This window comes from Gorilla gorilla, chromosome 12 (genome assembly GCF_029281585.2).
Source record: "Gorilla gorilla gorilla isolate KB3781 chromosome 12, NHGRI_mGorGor1-v2.1_pri, whole genome shotgun sequence".
Lineage (NCBI taxonomy): Eukaryota > Metazoa > Chordata > Mammalia > Primates > Hominidae > Gorilla > Gorilla gorilla.
The window spans coordinates 102,940,865-102,963,040 of NC_073236.2; the positions used below are offsets into that span (position 1 = coordinate 102,940,865).

General features: G+C 38.0%; 1 protein-coding gene and 1 pseudogene across 3 annotated transcripts in view; both read left to right on the top strand.

The window, feature by feature from the left end:
- STRN (striatin) overlaps positions 1–22,176 on the top strand; it is a 120,749-nt gene that overhangs the window by 81,707 nt on the left and 16,866 nt on the right. For 2 of the 3 annotated variants that reach the window (XM_031008129.3, XM_055377716.2), the window contains 4 exons: positions 1,131–1,274; positions 7,176–7,312; positions 15,479–15,654; positions 17,347–17,394. In XM_031008129.3, coding sequence (XP_030863989.1) covers positions 1,131–1,274; positions 7,176–7,312; positions 15,479–15,654; positions 17,347–17,394 — 505 coding nt within the window. Of the gene's footprint in view, positions 1–599; positions 687–1,130; positions 1,275–7,175; positions 7,313–15,478; positions 15,655–17,346; positions 17,395–22,176 lie in introns of all 3 variants that reach the window. The other variant, XM_031008128.3, reaches the window with a different exon arrangement.
- On the top strand, positions 17,712–17,809 carry LOC115933591 (uncharacterized; annotated as a pseudogene).

Consider the following 22,176-nt stretch of genomic DNA (forward strand, 5'->3'; position numbering starts at 1 on the left):
CTTGTCAAATATCAAGGCATTGCTGTAGTTGGAATTTAACTGAAACTGCACCATTTGACTGGAACAATATTCCTACTAATAGAAGCAATTGGATTTCTTAAATCGGGGGACTAAAATGTGTTCAGACATCTAGCACATGGTTTTTTTTTAGTATGGTGAAGAAAAATGACACTGTAAGGGAGAAATTTTAACATCTTTCATTGAAGAGAGAGGGACTACACATTTCAGCACATTTTGTTTAATGTCTTCAGTTCATGTTATCTTGATAAAATAGCAATCTAGGAACAAGTAAAGACTTAGGATAAAAATAGAACTGAAGCCATGCTTTGAATTGATATATAAAGCATTGAGTTATAAACCACCATAAATTTTTTTTTTTTTAATTGAACTAGTACTCATTGGAAAAGTTTGAGTCTTTTCAATGTGGTCTAGTAGAGATATTTCCAGTCAAATCCTGTACTCCAATCATACCATCTTGAAATACATTTCTAGGCATTAGTTAAAATTGCTTAAAAATAGTTGTATTCTTTGCTGGTATAGGAACAAACCATAACAGACTTTGGGTAAGATTTTCCCATTCTTAATTAAACTTATAACAGGAAAAACTACTGAAGATCTGTTTCAGCCTCTATCCTATATAAAACAGTCAAAACAGGGATGTGGGAGAATGAAGAATCAAAGTTTAGGTAAGTAATCGGTAGGGCATGAGACTTCACCTCGGGTACCATAGCTTCAGGATGTAAGGCAATTAATGCAACTTAATTTAAACAAACAGGGATGTTACTGTTTAATTCAGTGCACAGTAGGCTCACAATCTGTATCTGGCTGCATTTAGAGCAATATTCAGTGGTTAAAGAATGTTATTTTTCATGGTCTAACTGGACACGAGCATTCTTTTTTATGTAAATAATGATATCCCATTTGCTTAATTTAAAAAGTATAATTCTTTTCAAGAAATAAACTTTTACAGTAATTTGAAAACTTGAAAATAATCCTTATTAATCTAGTAGAATATTTTTAAAGGTAAATATTGACAGATGGAAAATAAGGCTTATAATACCATTTTGATGCAGTTGGATAATTCTCTTTTCTCTTTTTTGTCTCCTCCCACCCCCCCTTTTTTTGGCTAGGGCCCAATAGGTCAAAACTACAAGATATGCTTGCTAATTTGAGAGATGTTGATGAACTTCCTTCATTGCAGCCATCTGTGGGTTCACCTTCCAGACCCAGCAGCTCCAGGCTTCCTGAACATGAAATTAATAGGGCAGATGAAGGTAAGTATTTAAGATACTCTGGAGCACAAAATGCACTTGGATGTATATCTTTAAATTCATTCATTAGAAAGGCCTCTCCTATCAGAGAGAACTTTATTCTGCAGATGTTTGATCTGCATAGTTTTCCCCAAATGCAAGCTTTCTTACATTCAAGGGAGTTTGATTCCAACTTCAATCTTCAAGACTTGAGAAGGTGCATACACTTAAAAACCAACTCTAAATTCTGGTTTAAAATATCCGCTGGCTCCACTGATGCCCATGGCCCTATATATACCATTCCAACATTGGAAAAATTAACAGTCTGTAAATTGGTAGTAAATGTTTACTTTGAAACTCATATAAATATTTAAGCAATTTATTAATGATAATTGAAAAAGGGGATAAAGTCACCTAAAAGTCTAGTCACATATTCTGCTATTTTAACTTGTTCCCTTTCAGTCTTGGTTCACATGTATATACTTTTTTTTTTGTTTTTTGAGATGGAGTCTCGCTCTGTCGCCCAGGCTGGAGTGCAGTGGCATGACCTTGGCTCGCTACAGCCTCCACCTCCCAGGTTCAAGTGAGTCTCTTGCCTTAGCCTCCTGAGTAGCTGAGATTACAGGCACCTGCCACCAAGCCTAGCTAATTTTTTTGTATTTTTAGTAGAGATGGGGTTTTGCCATGTTGGCCAGGCTGGCCTCGAATTCCTGACCTCAAGCGATCTGCCCATCTTGGGCTCCCAAAGTGCTGGGATTACAGGCGTGAGCCACCATGCCTGGCCTCACATGTATATACTTTTTATACATGTATAGAATATACCTATATAAAAATATGCATTATTCTACATCATGTATAATAATTCTATTTTGTGTTCTTAAAATCATACAAATGATTTTCATAATGATAATTTTAAGATTGTATATTATATTGTAGACTTGATAAGAAACTTTTGAATATTTAGGTTATTTTTAGTCTTTTGCAGTGTAATCTTATGGTATATAAATACAGTTCTTTCTTTTAGACACAAGGTCTGATTTATCTGTTTATAAATGTGTGAAATGCTTGTATGTGGAAATTGATTTTAAAGTACATATTTAGGCTGAGCCTGGTGGTTCCTTGGGAGGCTGAGGTGGGAGGACACTTGAGCCCAGGAGGTTTGTTTTGTTTTTTGTTTGTTTGTTTTTGGAGACAGGCTGTCACTCTGTCACTCAGGTTAGAGTGCAGTGGCGCAATCACAGCTCACCACAACCTTGACGTCTCAGGCTCAGGTGATACTTCCACCTTAGCCTCCTGAGTAGCTAGGACTATAGGCACATGCCACCATGCCCAGATAACTTTTTGTATGCTTTTTGTAGAGACATGGTTTTGCCATGTTGTTCAGGCTGATCTCAAACTCCTGGGCTCAAGTGATCCAACTGCGTCGGCCTCCCAGAGTGCTGGGATTACAGGCATGAGCCACTGGGCTCAGCCGCAGTTCAGGAGTTTGAGACTGTAGTGCATGATGATTGAGTCAGTGAATAGCTACTGCACTCCAGCCTGGGTGACATACTGAAACCCTGTCTCTTAAAACAATCAAATATTTATATTAGCTGAAAATTCAGCATGACATAAAAGTAATTATGATTAATGTATATTTTTAAATACTTATTTAAAAAATCCTGAATTTAAATACTATATTTGCATTGTCTCTTCAAATTATTATTTATTGATCAACAACAGCCTGAGAAAAAGCCACAGCATAATCATATGTTTTTTTCTTGTTTTTTTTTAATAAATTACATTTTAGAGAGACATAAACTGATATGATTTAGATGTATATAGATTTTCACGATTGGAATACTTCTTCAGTGAAATTTTTGACCAGTACATGGTTAATCATTTGTTAGAGTCAATTATAGCACTTGGAATTTATTACCCATACAAAGAATCAACACATCACACTGTAGATGTAAAATTTATTTGATGTCTTTTGAATTACAGATGTGAGGTCATGGTCCTTAGTAGGTATGTTGATCACTAGGAGATGCATTCTGTTGACATTATAGGTATGAGACTTCTAATCAGTTGCATTTATCCCAAAATCAGGTCTAGGTAAGGAGAAAAGTTAGTTTTTCTCTTATTCTCATAATTCAAAAAGTTTATCAGATTTCATCTCAGGCCATACATGAATTATGCAGAATTCTAATAATAAAGGTAGGATATATACTATTTACTAAATGACAGATGTACAAAAGCATTGTGTAAGCCACAGAAGATGTCCTTGATAAAAAACATAGTGAGGAACTTTAAAACTCAAGCATTGAATGTTTGTTTAACTTACTATCTGCAGCAGTGGTCCTAAGCCTTCCCCCTCAGTGCAGGTTTTTTGGAAATAGAAAAAACATTTAAGATATAGATTGTATATTTAATTGTCTATAACTGATACTTCTTGGTCTTCAGTCCACTTTCAGAAAGAATGTTCATATGCTGTGCGTGCTCTATAATTTTGTTACTTTATTTTTATTTTAATAATTCAGAAGGCAGGGCCGGGTGCAGTTTAGTTGCTCACGCCTGTAATCCCCAGCACTTTGGGAGGCTGAGGTGGGCAGATCACTTGAGGCCAGAAATTCAAGACCAGCCTGGCCAACATGGCAAAACCCTGTCTCAAATAAAAATACAAAAATTAGCTGGACATGGTAGCGTGTGCCTGTAGTCCCAGCTACTTGGGAGGCTGAGGCAGGAGAATCACTTGAACCCAGGAGGCGGAGGTTGCAGTGAGCTGACATCACACCACTGCACTCCAGTCTGGGTGACAGAGTGAGATTCTGTCTTAAAAAAAAAAAAAAAAAAAAAGAAGGCAGTGTCACATTTAAAAGGCACAGAGTTTTGTTTTGTTTTGTTTTTTGGTAAAAGCTGATTAGGGCTAGGAAGGTTTAGTTGCCAGATGGAAATGTGACCTATAGTCTTAAGTTCTAAGGCTCCTTAGGAACAATCAGGTAACAGTGATGCTTATTATTGCTCTGCCTCTTCAGTCCTGGAGTGTCCTGGCTGTCCACTGGTATGTAAGGAAGGAGTTGTTACCTGCTTTGTTTTCAGGTTTTACTTGGCCATTTGTAGAGCAGTAGTTAGAGTTAACTTACATAATGTATATGATCTATCCTAGGTATCTTAGTCTTTTACACCTGAACAAAGTTATCTGGAAATGTTAGAAATGGGAACAAATCAAACAAAAAACACCTGGCTGAAGACCTACCATCATAGTCTCACATGAGTCATTCAACTGATATTTTTGACCTGAAAATTGCTGTTGTAACTTAAACAATTCCTATTCTTCATTAGTAAATGTTTAGAGTTGTTTGAACTTCTCGGATGATATATGGTATTTTGGGTAAAACCTATGTTTATTTTTGCTACTGTATTGTATGGTAGTTTGATAATGTCTTAATTTATGCTCTCTTTTGCTCTGATGAGGATTTTAAGAGTTTGTCACTACTGTTTTTAAAAGCAAGTAACTATTTTTAAATTTTTTTTAAAGACATGGTCTTGCTCTGTTGCCTAAGTTGGAGTGCAGTGGTACAGTCATAGCTCACTGTAGCCTCAAACTCCTGGGCTCAAGAGATCCTCCTGCCTCAAGCCTTCCAGTTAGCTAGGACTAGAGGCATGCACCACCATGCTTGGTTAATTGTTAAAAAAAGTTTTGTAGAGGCCGGGCATGATGGCTCACGCCTGTAATCCCAACACTTTGGGAGGCCAAGGCAGGGAGATCGCTTGAGGTCAGGAGTTTGAGACCAGCCTGGCCAACGTGGCAAAACCCCATCTCAACTAAAAATACAAAAATTAGCCAGGCATGATGGCAGGTGCCTGTAATCTCAGCTACTTGGGAGGCTGAGACAGGAGAATTTGCTTGAACCTGGGAGGTGTACGTTGCAGTGAGCTGAGATCACACCACTGCACTCCAGCCTGGGTGACAGAGTGAGATCCCTGTCTCAGATTTTTTTTTTTTTTAAGAGATAGGGGTCTTGCCCTGTCGCCCAGGCTGGTCTCAGACACCTGGCCCCAAAGGGTCCTCTCACCTTGGTATCCCAAAACACTAAGATTACAGGCATGAGCCTCCGAGCCTGGCCAATTCTTTCATTTATTCAATGAGTATTTATTATTAGACATGATTGAATATAAAACTGAAAAATGTCTTGTACATGCACTAGTCAATACAGTTGACTTGTTTCTTTTAAGAAAATTAATTTACCCCTTTAGCAGCTAGGGTTTGAACTACTAAATTCATCTTATTGACTCACAAATGTTTGTCATATGTAACCATCTGTAGGAAACTACTCAAAGACTATCTCTGACGTTTGTCAGAACAAATTGCATTTATAAAGAGTGACATTTTGTTATTGACCAAATTAAATAAAATCATTATTTTAATTAGACATTTTGCTTTTAACTGATTTTTCTATGATGTTGTTGAAGGAATTGGATTGTTATGTTCAAAATGTTACAAAATAGGATATTTCAGGTTATTCACAAAGTAAAACTGACATCTTTGAAGCACAGTTCACAGCTAATGAAAGTGTTCAAATGGACACTTTAAAAAATTTTCTCGCTGGGCGCGGTGGCTCACGCCTGTATCCCCAGCACTTTGGGAGGCCAAGGCGGCTGGATCACCTGAGATCAGAATTTGAGATCAGCCTGGTCAACATGGGGAAACCCCGTCTCTACTAAAAATACAAAAATTAGCCAGGCATGGTGGCAGGCGCCTGTAATCCCAGCTACTTGGGAGGCTGAGGCAGGAGAATTGCTTGAACCCAGGAGGCGGAGGTTGCAGTAAGCTGAGATCATGCCAGTGCACTCCAGCCTGGGCCATAGAGCATGACTCCATCTAAAAAACAAAAAAACAAATAAACAAATAAAAAATTTTCTTTACCGGGTGCAGTGGCTCATGCCTATAATCCCAGCACTTTGGGAGGCCAAATCAGGTGGATCACTTGAGGTCAGGAGTTCACGACCAGCCTGGCCAACATGGTGAAACCCCGTCTCTAATAAAAATACAAAAATTAACCAGATGTGGTGGCACGCACCTGTAATCCCAGCTACTCGGGAGGCTGAGGCAGGAGAATTTCTTGAACCCAGGAGGTGGAGGTTGCAGTGAGCCAAGATGTCACCACTGCACTCCAGCCTGGGTGACAGAACGAGACTCTGTCTCAGAAAAAAACATAAAAAAAAAGAAAAAATAAAAAAATTTTTAGATGAACTATAATATATACCTACAGAAGAGTGCTGATATCATAAGGGTACAGCTCAGTGAATTGTCATCAAGATAGAATTATTACCCTCCCACGTCACCACCCCTTAGGTCAACAAGTAGAACATTACCAGGGCCCTGGAAGTCCTGTTGTTGCTTCCTTTCTTTAATCACTACCCCTCTTCTGCCCGGCAGAGGTAATCCTGACTTATAACGCCACATATAGATTTTGTCACATAAATAGGCACATTTAAGAGTTTGACCCATTTTCATTTGAAATTTTCTATATTCTTCTAGGTTATAAAATTAATGAATTATATTTTGAATGAGACCAGCACTTGTACATATATTTAGTAATTAATAGAAATTGTTTAGGTAATTAACATGAAATATCAAATGAGGAAAACTTACTTTCCTATAGTCATTATTTTTCTATATAGTGAAAAGGAAAGGACAGTGGATTCTTAGATCTGTTTCATGTTTTACTTTTCTAATTAGTTGATGCCTTTACCTGTGGTTAAGATATGGAAAAAGCAATAAATTATTTAGGATTTTCTGCTCACTGAATTTTATTGTGTTTAAAAGCATTTAAAAACAATTAAGTATATACGTGCACTTATAAGAAATTTGATGCAAGCAAATGAGACTAAATGTTGGCTCCTTAGAGATTTTTTAATGTTTCCTTTGTCTTCCCTCTTCAGTGGAAGCATTGACATTTCCTCCTTCTTCTGGAAAGTCATTCATCATGGGAGCAGATGAAGCCCTTGAAAGTGAACTGGGACTTGGAGAACTAGCAGGCCTTACGGTGGCCAATGAAGCAGACTCACTAACTTATGATGTAAGTAGTAGTTTTGTTTTTGTTGTGTTTACTTGGTTTTTAAAAACAAAACCTGGGGCTGGGTGCGGTGGCTCACGCCTGTAATCCAGCACTTTGGGAGGCCGAGGTGGGCGGATCACTTGAGGTCAGGAGTTCAAAACCAGCCTGGCCAACATTGAGAAACGCTGTCTCACAGAAAATACAAAAAATTGGCCAGGCATGGCGGCAGGTGCCTATAATCCCAGCTACTCGGGAGGCTAAGGCAGGAGAATTGCTTGAGCCCGGGAGGCAGAGGTTGCAGTGAGCCAACATCGCACCACTGCACTCCAGCCTGTGCAACAGAGTGAGACTCCGTCTCAAAAAAGTAAAATAAAATAAAAAGTTGATTTTATAGAAAATGAAGGCAATGGTAAAACTTCTTTACAAGTGTAGAACTTGGTTCAGTTTTCATTGCAAACTTTGAAAGATACGTAAAGAAAAACTAACATTTTTCCATAACCTAGAGATTAAAATTTTGGGCTTTACCTAAATCCATAATTTAGTATGATTTGTTTATTGGTTTTTGATAGGGGAAAGAATTCCTTTTTCCATTACCAAATTTGGATTTTGTTTTCTTTTTTAGGGCACCAGCAATTAGTTGTAATTCATGCCTACCTAAACAATATTTGCCTTGCTTCTTTAGTACACTAGTCAATATCCTGTTGAGAAGAGATTTTAATTATTAGTAGGCATGGATGTATACAGTGTGCTTTCCAGATGTTAAGGCTGACCCATCAGAGATTTGGACCAAAATTGAAATCTTTGTACCTTTGGGTATACATTTACTTAATTCCAAACATAATTGTTTTATAAATGTGTTTATAGGGCTGGGCACAGTGGCTCATCCCTGTAATCCCAGCACTTTGGGAGGCCAAGGCAGGTGGATCACAAGGTCAGGAGATCGGGACCATCCTGGCTCACACGGTGAAAACCCGTCTGTATTAAAAATACAAAAAAATTAGCCAGGCGTGGTGGCAGGCGCCTGTAGTCCCAGCTACTCGGGAGGCTGAGGCAGGAGAATGGCGTGAACCCGGGAGGTGGAGCTTGCAGTGAGCCAAGATCTCGCCACTGTACTCCAGCCTGGGCGACAGAGCAAGACTCCGCCTCAAAAAAAAAAAAAAAAAAAGTTTATAATTGCTCATCACAATAAATAATTTATTAGAAAAATAGTTGCTTATGTCATAGGTGAAGTATTTATAACCTGCCTTATTTCATTAAATTCCTCTCACTTTGATAGTTTATGATCTCTGTTGGAAAACACAATGTATCTCTTGCAGCACATGTACCATGCAGGGATGTAGGATGGATGCCTAAGTAAACCATAGGTATGGTAAAGAAGCACTCCAAAGAATAATGCTTACCACCCACTCCTCTTCATACAGATAAAAAAACTCCCAACCTCTTTGCTAAGCCCATTAGTGAGTCTTTTGGGTTCTACCTCCAAAAACAGTTGAAATCCATATACTACTTTTCATTTTCTATCCTGGTCCATTTTTTTCTTAGCCAGAGCTACTACAATAACCATCTAATCTAAATGGACTCCTTGCACTCCATTCTCCACAAATATGATACAGATTTACAAAAAAAAAAATTTTTTTTCTTTAAGGCAGGATCTCACTCGGTCACCCAGGCTGGAGTGCAGTGGCTTGATCTCAGCTCACTGCACCCTCCGCCCCACCGGGCTCAAATGATCCTCCCATCTCAGCCTCCCAAGTAGCTGGGACCATAGGCATGCACCATCACACCCAGGTACTTTCCTTTATTTTTGGTAGAGACAGGCTTTCGCCATATTGCTCAGACTGGTCTCAAACTCCTAAGCTCAAGCAGTTCACCTGCCTCAGCCTCCCCCTAAATGCTGGGATTACAGGTGTGAACCACCATGCCTGACCTGATAAAGATTTAAAAAAATTCATTTGTAAGCCAGGCGCAGTGGCTCACGCCTGTAATCCCAGCACTTTGGGAGGCCGAGGCGGGCAGATCACGAGGTCAAGAGATCGAGACCATCCTGGCTAACACAGTGAAACCCTGTCTCTACTAAAAATACAAAAAAATTAGCCGGGCATTGTGGCGGGTGCCTGTAGTCCCAGCTACTCATAAGGCTGAGGCAGGACAATGGCGTGAACCCGGGAGGCAGAGTTTGCAGTGAGCCGAGATTGCGCCACCGCACTCCAGCCTGGGCGATAGAGCGAGACTCCCTCTCAAAAAAAAAAAAAAAATCATTTCTATTTCCAATGTTTTTGTTGCCTTATATTTCACGTTTGTCTTTTTAAAACACTGTTAAGTTGATTTTTGCTTTTTTTTGGTAATTTTTGATAACCTTTGTCTTTTAATTGGAGCATTCAATCTTTCTTTTTTTTTTTTTTTTTTTTTTTTTGAGGCAGAGTCTCACTCTGCTGCCCAGGATGGAATGCAGTAGTGTGATCACAGCTCACTGTAGCCTTGACCTTCTAGGCTTAAGCCATCCTCCCACCTCAGCCTCCCAAGTAGCTGGGACCATAGGTGTGCACCACCATGCCTGGCTTTTTAATTTTTTGTATAGACGGGATCTTGCTATACTGCCCAGGCTAGTCTTGAACTGCTGGGCTCAAGCAATCTGCCCACCTCAGCCTCACAGAGTGCTGGGATTACAGGCATGAGCCTTCGTGCCTGGCTGGGGTAGATTATTTTTTATTCAACCTTCCACCTTTGTACTACTTGGAATTTCTACACTCTTTTGCTACTCTTCAGTGGGTACCCTAGAGAGTATCACATACATCTTTATCAAAATTTTCTATGCAAAGACCTTATAATGCTTTTAATTCTTAATTCCCACCCTACTTATATGTCATTCTTGTTACACATTTCTGAATATGTTTATCTTCTAAAAGAAAATTATTGTTTTGTACACTCTATATTCAGTTAGGATTATTTATTTTACATTTTACATTATCCTTTACACATTTTGCTTTTTAAAATTATTTTCTGCATGTCTGACTGTCCATCTGGGATCACTTTCTTTTCACCTGAGAACATTTAGTATTTCTCTTTAGTGAAGGTCTGTTGGTATCCAGTTCTCTCTGTGTCTTGTTTTCTGAAATATCTTTGTTTAGCCTGAGTGGGTCAACTGTTATTGCGTATTGAATTCTAGTTGGCAGAGGTGTTTTTTTTTTGTTTGTTTGTTTGGTTTTTTTACTCTAAACATAGTATTTTACTGTCTTTGTTTTTATGTTTTCTGCTAAGGTAACTATCATTTCTGTTGTTGGTCATTTAATGGTAGTCTGATTTTTTTCACTATTATTATCTGTGTCTTTTTTTTTTAGCCAAGGTTTGTTTTCCTTTTTATTTAAGTTTCTTGAAGTTCTTAAATCTTTATGGCTTGATATATTTTCATCACTTTTGTGAAGTTCTCAGCCATTTCTCTTCGAGTACCACTCTTGCACCTCTCTCTTTCTCTTCTCTTTTTGGAACATAGTTATATGTGTGTTATACCTTCTTCCTCTTCTTCCTGTGACCTCTGTCTCCTATTCCCTTTCTTTATTTTTTTTATGATTCATCTTTCAGTTCACTAATTGTCTCTTCAGTAATCTGTAGTCAGTAGTTAAGCCCGTCTGTTGAGGTCTTACAGTTTTTGCATTTTTTTTTTTATGAGACAGAGTTTTGCTTTGTCGCCCAGGCTGTAGTGCAGTGGCGCGATCTTAGCTGACTGCAAGCTCTGCCTCCCGAGTTCACGCCCTTCTCCTGCCTCAGCCTTCCATGTAGCTGGGACTGCAGGTGTCCGCCACCACGCCCAGCTAATTTTTTTTTTTTTTGTATTTTTAGTAGAGATAGGGTTTTCACCGTGTTAGCCAGGATGGTCTTGATCTCCTGACCTTGTGATCCACCCACCTCGGCCTCCCAGAGTGCTGGGATTATAGGTGTGAGCCACAGCATCTGGCTGGTTTTTGCTTCTTGAATTTTTTTTTTTTTTGAGGCTGAGTCTCGCTTTGTCACCAGGCTGGAGTGCAGTGGCGTAATCTTGGCTCACTGCAACCTCTGCCTCCCAGGTTCAAGCAATTCTCCTGCCTCAGCCTCCTGGGTAGCTGAGATTACAGGCACATGCCACCATGCCCAGCTAATTTTTGTATTCTTAGTAGAGACAGGGTTTCACCGTGTTGGTCAGGATGGTCTCAATCTCCTGACCTCATCATCCACGCACCTCAGCCTCCCAAAGTGCTGGGATTACAGGTGTGAGCCACCGCGCCTGGCTGAATTCTTTTTTTTAGATTGTTTACAGATTTCTTCCAAAATTTTCAATCTTGTCTTTTATCTTCTTGAACACAATCAACATTATTATTATTATTAATTTTTTTGAGACAGAATCTTACTCTCTTACCCAGGCTGGTGTGCAATGGCATAATCTTGACTCACTGCAACTTCTGCCTTCTGGGCTCAGGCTCTCCTCCCATCTCAGCCTCTTGAGTACCTGGGACTACAGATGTTCACCAGTACACCCAGCTAAAGCATGATTATTTTAAAGTTGAATTGGAAAGTCTGTAGTTCTTTTACTGTTATGTGTTGTTTCTGCTCATTTTCATTTATATTGTCTTACATCCTTATGTACATGATTATTTTTATTTTCAAGAAACTGTTATTTGAAAAGTTGTTTGTAGAAATAACTTCAGACCAAATGTTATAATTTAAATTGCTTTTCTCAGATGTATGCAGCCTCTGCCTCTGGGATCTGGGATCGCTTTATTCCATTTTAAATTTTTACAGTCCCTGCAAGCTTGGCTTTTTCTAGTTTACCCTTATGTGTAGGATGCCACCCTTTGAAATCATAACCCAAAGCAAAGTGACTTACTGAGCCCCACTGTCGTGGCAGGTTCATCAGTTTGTATCCCCATGACACTTCAAATCTGTCAGAAAAACTGCTCGGCTTCTCAGCCATCCCCTCTGGAATCAGTAAACAGCATCTGGGGGAAAACAGCCCAAATATTGGGCTCACCTTTTAGGCCTCTGTTCTCTGGATTTTGGCCTGGTTTTTCTTCAATATTTTTTGTCTGTTTTTTTTATGTTTAATTCTGCTTTTCTACCTGTCCTTAGTGCAGAGGTGGTCCAAATTTCCTGATTTGTCATGGCTAGAAGCAGAAGTTCCCATTAGATACTTTTGTTCCCTCTATTCTATCCCCACAAAGAGTTTATCCAGTATGTAATGGAACTTAGTCCTCTCTCCAGATAAAGCTCATTCTTTTTTCATAGCTTTTAATTGTTAGAAAACTTGGTGTTAGGTCTGTCACTTGGTTTCCAAAAGTAGTTCCTGGTTTCATAATAATACCAGTAACCTATGGCTGTGTAACAAATTATGCCAAAACTTAGCGGCTTAAAACAAAAAACATTTATTATCTTCATAGTTTCTGTGGGTCAGGAATACAGAAGCAGTTTAGCCAGGTGATTCTGTCTTAGGGTCTCCAATGTAGTTGCAATCAAGATGTTGGCCAGAGCTGCTGTATCACCTGAAGACTTGACTTGTAGGGTGGATCTGCTTTCAAGCTCTTCCTGTGGTTGTTGAGAGGCCTTGGTTCTTTGCTGTCTATTGGTGGAGACTTTAGTTCCTTACCACATAGGTCTCTCCATGGGCTTTTCAGCATGGCAGCTGGCTTCCCCCAGTGTGAGTGCATGTGAAAAGAGAGAGAGCAAGAATACCCAAGATGGAAGATGTTACAACTTGTTATCACTTCTGCTATATTCTATTGGTGAAGAGACCAACCCCATAATGGGGGAGGAAACTGTATAAGGTTTACCTATAAGGAACTGGGGCTGATTGGGGCCATCTTAGTGGCTGCCTACCGCATTAAGACGTTCAGAAGGAATTTGATTGCTCTTTCACATGAAAGCCTTTCAGGTGCTTAAAAAGAGCAGACATGATTCAACTCAGCTTTTCTTCTTCCAGAATAACCAGCCCCAGTAGTTACAGTAGTTCCTTGGATGATGTATTTTATGTTCTCTTATTATCCTAATTTGACATGTTCTATCCATTTTTTTTTCTGCAGTTGTTTTATTGAGGGTAACTTCTAAATTCAGACTGCTTGGGTTTGAATCCAGGCCCCTCCACTTACTAGCAGGGTTCTTTGGGCAAGTCACTTAACTTTTCTTTTCCTGATGTGTCTAGTCTGTAAAGTAGAGATACTGTTGCTTCCTTCTTCATAGAGGTATTTTGAGGACTAAGTGAGTTAATGCATATAAAGTATTTTCAGTAATGGTCAAAATAATGAATAATGCCCAAAATAACAGCTGTTGTTAGTATTGGTGTATTTTTGTCTTTTGTAAATAAGTAGTATTTCTCCAGTCTTTAACCAATACAGTCATACATTGCTTAATGATAGGGATACATTCTGAGAAATGGGTTCATTAGGTGATTTCATTGTTGTGCAAACATCATAGAGTGTACTTACAAGCCTAAATGGTATAGGCTTTACAAATCTATACAGCATGTTACTGTACTGTAGGCAACTGTAACACAATGGTAAGTATCTAAACATGTCTAAACATAGAAAAGGTCCAGTAAAAATACAGTGTAAAAGATTTTAAAATGGTACACCTGTATAGGACACTTATCACGAATGGAGCTTGCAGGACTGAAAGTTGCTCTGAATGAGTCAGTGAGTGAGTGATGAGTGAATGTGAAGGTCTAGGACATTACTGTACACTACTATTGACTTTGTAAACACTGTACACCTAAGCTGTGCTAAATTATATATAAAAAATTTTCTTCAGTAATAAATTAGACTTTGCTTACTATAATCTTTATAAACTGAATTTTTAAAAACATTTTGACACAGCTTAAAGCACAAACACATTGTATAGCTGAAGAAAAATATTCTCTTCCTTTATATCCTTACTCTATAAGCTTTTTCCTATTTTTAAAATTTTTAATGTTTGTTTTACTTTTTAACTTTTTTGTTAAGAATGAATACACATACGCATATTAACCTAGGCCTATACAGGGTCAGGATCATCAGTATCACTCTCTTCTACCTCCACATCTTGTCCCACTAGAAGGTCTTCAGGGGCAGTCACAGTCATGGAGCTGTCATCTTTTGTGATAACAGTGCCTTCTAACCTGTCTAAAGCTGTTTTACAGTTAACTTTTAAAAAATAAGTAGAAGGAATATACTGTAGAATAAAAATTATAATAAAGAACATAAACCAGTAACAGCAGTTTATCATCATTATCCAGTATTGTGTTCTGTACATAATTATATGTGCTAGACTTTAATACCACTGGCAGCACAAATAGGTTTGTTTACACCAGCATCACCACAAACATGTGAGTAATGTATTGTGCTACAACATTAAAACAGCTATGATGTTACTATAGGAATTTTTCAGCTTCGTTATAATTTTATGGGACCAGCATCATATATGTGGTCCATCGTTGACCAAAATGTATTTATGTGGCACATGATTGTACTTTTGCTACCCTTATTTAAACTTAGTCTGATTGCTAGCCTTGGAGTGTGAAGAATTCATACCCTGTGGTGCTAGTGTAAAATCAAATATAATCTACCTCTTTAGCTTTTCTGTTATGTAATTGGAATGAAAAAATAGTGCTTTTTTTTTTTTTCATTTTTGAGATTGAGTTACCATGGAGGGAAAGAACATGTGTGTTTTACCAGTAGAACGCATTCTTTGTGTTATCTCTTCGATTTTTAACATTTTATGTTTCCAGTTTATAAACTTTGCCTCCAGTTTGATGAAGAAAATTTAGCTATTAGAAAGTATTTAAGATCTCAAAAGTATGATATTTTAAAATGTTAGCAGGTTTAAAGATAACTTAGTTTTTCAACTCTTACCCAAAATTATACTTGTATACTATAATTTGTGTTGAATTACTTGGTATTATTTATCATCCTAGTAAGATCTATTTTATATAATTTGATTCACTTTTTATATTGAATTATGTTAATTGTTTTTGTAATACACCTTTCATATTTCTTCAAAGAAAACTAGTGTTGGGTTATTGCTAATTTTGCTTCGTGGTTTGGTTATTTACATATAAAAATTATATTGTTTTAAAAATTGCAAAGTGATCGTTTATTGACAAATCAGCAAGAATTAATGTTGAAATGCAAGTTTTTTCCCCTATCCTTAACTAAGTGTGTAGATATCTTTGTTTTGTTTCTTTAATAGATAGCAAACAATAAAGATGCATTGAGGAAGACATGGAACCCTAAGTTTACCTTGAGAAGTCACTTTGATGGCATCCGAGCCCTTGCTTTCCATCCCATTGAGCCTGTTTTGATAACAGCATCAGAGGATCACACATTAAAAATGTGGAATTTACAGAAAACAGCCCCAGCCAAAAAGTGAGAATATTCTACTTTAACATTATTTGAATATTTTAAGTAACATTTTCAGCAGAAAACTACATATTTTATGATTTCTGTTAAATTTCCCAAACATTTCTTCTAGTTCTTTCTTCCATGTCATGTAATTTATTGTGTTTTTCCATTTATACAACCTAATGCTAGGTTAGAAAACTGATGCTTAGGAAGATATGGTATTATCTGTTGGTTTCACCAGGGTTTGTGAATACTGATTACAGTCTTTATACATAACAGTATTTTTAAATGGCTGCTATATTTGGGGAGCCCCTTATCTATACTGAAGGTTTGGACTGTTGTTGTAAACAGGTATATGCATCTTTAAAATAATCAAATCTCCACCTCCACCTTGCCCCATTGTTTACTAGATTTAGACTTATGGGATGGAGCAGAGAAAAGCCTCACTGGGATGGGTGGAGGGTCTTGGTCTTGTCTTTTGGCCTTGAGACTTTAGGTACTTTCCATACCCACCAATATGTCTAGACTCAGAGGCTAACATGACTGCTAGTGCTCACCTTGGCCCTTTAGTTGCTGTCTAAGCATGGATAGACATGAGTTAGTATAAACCCTTTAAAAGTCACAAAGCTAAATCTGGTTCTACTTGCTTGGGTCCTTATCGGAGCTCCACTCCTTTGGGTCACATGTCAAAAAAAAAAAAAAAAAGAACCAGCATCTGCCAGCAAAGACCCTTTTGCAGTATTAGGCACTTTGTTATTATAAGAGTCATCACTGAACATCAAATAGAGGAGGTTACAAAAATTTTACTACCAATGGAGGAAATCTATTGCCTGGCTTAAGAGAGATCAGTGTCATTCATGCTGTGTCATACATAGGGTAGATGAAATACTTGATTTATCAGTCTGCTTCAGATAGCTCAACCAGATATTGCTAAAACCAGATGGACTTTCACATAGATTAGGTGTTTTCAGAAGAGAAAAATAGTTTACTGGTTATACATTGTGAGATAACATGTCTATGCATAACTGCGATACAGTGTAGAAAACGGTAAGTACGTGACTTTAAATCCAGTTTCCATCAAAGTCATAGCCAGTATTAGGGTATAGTGTACCTATAATAATGGTGTTCTGAGTAATGAATAAACTGATAATTTGGACAGTCTCTTCAGTATGAAGGATAGACATATTATCCTTATTGGAAAGGCAAGGAAATAAAAGTACCATTTGCTGATATCCTACTATGTGCATGATTGTGTCCTGGGGTGTTTTTTAAATTGTAGAATCCTATTTAATCCTGTGATTATTTGGTGTTATTCCCATTTTTCTGTTTTGTTTTAAACGGAGTAATCTGAAGTTCAGAAAGATTAAATAATTTGCTTAAAGTTAGCCAATTAGTGACAGAACTGGAAATTGAGTTCAGAAATTTATCTCTTCAAAGCTCATGCTTTTTCTCTTGAATGAAGCTGTCTTTCCCTTTAGTCAAATAGATTATGACAGGGCTAAAAATACTGTAACATGATATTATTACTAAACAAGAATCTTGTTTCTTGATGCCATGAAAGTATAATTGGTGTTAAGTAAGCTTTCTTACATATCGTGTAGTTGAGAATGGTATATTCCCATAATGTTTGTATTTTTAAAGGCAATTTTATGACATATGTTTAATTATACTGTTTACTGACACTTAGAATGGTAAAGTCATCTCTCTCTGATTTAGGAGCACTTCTCTTGATGTAGAACCTATCTATACATTCAGAGCCCATAAGTAAGTATATGCTTTTTCTTTATTTTAACTGATATCTTTGTAAAATAGCCTGGTTAGGATATTTTATTTTCTTTCACTTACTAGGTATTCTTTGTATTTAGGAGTGTTTTTTTAATGTAAAAGAATTTGGCAGATAATATAATGCTAAAACCAAGTTCATCATTGCCAAATAGGGATTTGTGCTTAAATTAGATTTTATTTACATGATGTTTAAGTGAGGTACATATTTATATCTTTAAACTAGAGCCAACTAGGTTTAAATATTAGAAATTCCAACTTTTTTTCCTCATATAATCTGGATTAAAATATTCAAGTGCCTGCTTTGGTAGTAGATACCCTACAATTGGAAAGATACAGAGATTAGCAAGGCCTCAGTACAAGGATGACACAGATTCACGAAGGGTTCCATATTTTTCTTTTTCTTTTCTTTTTTTTTTGAGACGGGGTCTCACTCTGTTGCCCAGGCTGGATGCAGTGGCATGATCCAGTGGAGACAAGGTTTTACACTGTTGGCCAGGGTGGTCTTGAACTCCTGGGCTTGAACTCTTGACCTCAAGTGACCCGCCCACCTCAGCCTCCCAAAGTGGTAGGATTACAGGCGCCTGGCCGAAGGGTTTCATATTTTTCTAAACATGGAAACAAAAGAATATTACCAGCCACCACAAAAACACAATTAGTTACTTAGACCATTGACACTTTATAGCAACTACACAATCAAGTGTGTGTAATAACCAGCTAACAACATGATCACAGGATCAAATGGGCACGTATCAGTGTTAACCTTGAATGTAAAAGGGCTAAATGCCCCAATTAAAAGGCATACAGTGGCAAGTTGCATTAAAGAAGCAAGACCCAACTGTATTCTATCTTTAAGCGACCCACCTCACATGCAGTAACACCCATAGGCTCAAAGAAAAGGGATGAAGAACAATCAACCAAGCAAATGGAAAACAGAAAAAAGCAGGAGTTGCTACTCTAATTTCAGACAAAACAGACTTTAAACCAACAAAGATCAGTAAAGACAAAGGAGGGCATTACATGACAATAAAGGATTCAATTCAAGAAAATTCTTAACTATCTTACATATATATTTACCCAACATAGGAGCACCCAGATTAATAAATTCTTAGAGACTGTCAAAAAGATTTATATAACTTTACAATAATAGTGGGAGACTTTAACACCCCACTGATGTATTAGATCATCAAGGCAGAAAACTAAAATATTCGGGACCTGAACTTGATGCTTGACCAAATGGACCTAACATATATCTACAGAACTCTCCACTGCAAAACAACAGAATATACATTCTTCTCATTTGTACATGGCACATATTCTAAAATCAACCACACTCCTGACCATTAAACACTTCTCGGCAAATTTAGAAAAACTGAAATCATGCCAACCACACTCTCAGACCAAACACAATAAAAATAAAAGTCAGTGGCTGGGTGCAGGGGCTCATGCTTGTAATCCTAGCACTTTTGAGAAGCTGAGGCGGGCAGATTGCATGAGCTCAGAAATTCTGGACCAGCCTGGGCAACATGGCAGAACCCCATCTCTACAAAAATCAGCCACTAGTGGTGACGTGTTCCTGTAGTCTCAGCTGCTTAGGGGGCTGAGGTGGGAGGATGAATTGAGCCCGGGAGGTGGAGTTTGCAGTGAGCTGAGGTCATGCCACTGCACACCAGCCTGGGAAACAGAGCGAGCAATACCCTGTCTCAAATAAATAAATAATAGAAATCAATACCAAGATTGCTCAAAACCATACAGTTACGTGGAAATTAACCAGCTCCTGAATGACTTATTGGTAAATAATGAAATTAAGGCAAAAATCAAGAAATTCTTTGAAACTAATGAAACCAAAGCTACAACATACCAGAATCTCTGGGAAATTCTGTGTTGAGAGGGAAATTTATGGTGCTAAACACCCACATCAAAAAATTAGATCTCGGCCAGTGCAGTGGCTCACACCTGTAATTCCAGCACTTTGGGAGGTTGAGGCGGGTGGATCACAAGGTCAGGAGTTTGAGACCAGCCTGGCCAACATGGTGAAACCCCATCTCTACTAAAAATATAAAAACTAGCTGAGTGCGGTAGCGTGCACCTGTAATCCCAGCTACTCAGGAGGCTGAGGCAGGAGAATTGCTTGAACCCAGGAGGCAGAGGTTGCAGTGAGCCGATATGCCACCATTGCACTCCAACCTGGGCGACAGAGTGAGATTCCATCTCAAAAAAAAGTTAGATCTCAAATTAACAACTTAACATCACACACAAGAGAAAAACCAACCCCAAAGCTAGCAGAAGACAAGAAATAACCAAACTCAGAGCTGAACTGAATGAAATTGAGACACAAAAAAAACATATAAAAGATCATTGAAACCAGAAGTTGGTTCTTCGAAAGAATAAGATAGGTAGACCACTAGCTAAACTAATAAAGAAAAAAAGAGAAGATCCAAATAAACACAACCAGAAATGATAAATGTAATATTACCACCAACCCCATAGAAATACAAAAACCAACCAGAAACTATTATGAACACCTCTGTGCACACAAACTAGAAAACGTAGAAGAAATGGATAAATTCCTGGAAACAACGTCCCAAGACTAAACCAGGAAGAAATTCTAATTGTGAACAGACCAATAATGAGTTCTGAAATTGAATCAGTAATAAAAAGCTTACCAACAAGAAAAAGCCCAGGTTGAGATGGATTCACAATTGAATTCTACCTAGCGCATGAAGAAGAACTGGCGCCATTCCTACTAAAACTATTCCAGAAAATTGAGGAGGAGGGGCCGGGTGCAGTGGCTCACGCCTGTAATCCCAGCACTTTGGGAGGCCAAGGTGGGTAGATCACCTGAGATCAGGAGTTCGAGACCAGCCTGGCCAACATGGTGAAACCCCATCTCTGCTAAAAATACAAAAAAATTAGCTGGGCGTGGTGGCAGGTGCCTGTAATCCCAGCTACTTGGGAGGCTGAGGCAGGAGAATCACTTGAAACTGGGAGGCAGAGGATGCAGTAAGCTGAGATCGCACCCATTGCATTCCAGCCTGGGCGACAAGAGTGACGAAACTCCATCTCAAAAATAAATAATAAATAAAGAGGAAGAGGGACTTTTCCCTAACTCATTCTATGAGGCCAGCATCATCCTGATACCAAAACCTGGCAAAGATACAACAGAAAGGAAAACTTCAGGCCAATATCCTTGATGAACATAGATGCAAAAATCTTCAACCAATTACTAGCAGAGAAAATCCAACAGCACATCAAAAAGCTAATCCACCACAATCAGGCAGGCTTTATCCCTGGGTTGCAAGGTTAGTTCAGTATACACAAATCAATAAACGTGGTTCATCACATGAACAGAACTGAAAACAAAAATCACATGATCATCTCAACAGATGCAGAAAAGGCTTTCGATAAAATTCAGCATCACTTCATTTTAAAAACCCTGAACAAACTAGGCATTGAGGGAACATACCCCAAAATATTAAGAGCCATCTATGACAACCTCACAGCCTGCAAAATCATACTGAACTGCAAAATCTGGAAGCATTTCTCTTGAGAACTGGAACAAGACAAGGATGCCTGCTCTCACCACTCCTATTCAATATAGTACTGGAAGTCCTAGCCAGAGCAGTCAGGCAAGGAAAAGAAAAGGCATTCAAATAGGAAGAAAGGCAGTCAAACTGTCTTTGTTTGCAGACAATATAATTTTATACCTAAAAAATGCTGTAGTCTCTGCCCAAAAGCTCCCAGATCTGATAAAACAACTTCAGCAAACTTCTGGATATAAAATCAATGTATGAAAATCAGTACCATTTATACACACCAATAATGCCCAAGCTGAGTACCAAATCAAGAATGCAGTCTCATTTACAGTAGCCACAAAAAAGATAAAATAACTAGGAATATAGCTAACCATGGAGGTGAAAGATCTCTACACTGAGAATTACAAAACACTGCTCAAAGAAATCAGAGATGACACAAAGAAATGGAAAAACATTCCATGCTCATGGATAGAAAGAATCTATTGTTAAAATGGCCATACTGCCCAAAGCAATTTACAAATTCAATGCTATTCCTATCAAACTACCAATGACATTCTAACAGAATTAGAAAAAATGTTTAAAATTCATATGGAAACCCAAAGAGCCAAGGCAATCCTAAGCAAAAAGAACAAAGCTGGAGGCATCACATTACCTGACTTCAAACTATACTACAGGGCTATAGTAACCAAAACAGCATGGTACTGGTACAAAAACAGAAGCATAGACCAATGAAACAGAATAGAGAGCCCAGAAATAAAGCTGCACACTTATAACCGTCTGATCTTCGACAAAGTTGACAAAAGCAATGGGGAAAGGACTCCCTATTCAATAAATGATGCTGGGATAAATGGCTAGCCATATGCAGAAGATTGAAACTGGACCGCTTCCTTATACCATATATAAAAATCAATTCAGATGGATTAAAGACTTAAATGCAAAACCTAAAACTAAAAAAAGTTGAAGAAAACCTAGGGAATACCATTCTAGACATATGCCCTGGCAAAGATTTCATGATGAAGACACCAAAAGCAATTGCAACAATGACCAAAAAAAAAAATGACAAATGGGACCTAATTTAACTGAAGCGCTTCTGCACACATTAGAACTATCAGCAGAGTAAATAGACAACCCACAGAATGAGAGAAAATATTTGCAAACTATGAATCTGACAAAGGACCAATATCCAGAATCTATAAGGAACCTAAACAAATTAACAAGCTAAAAACAG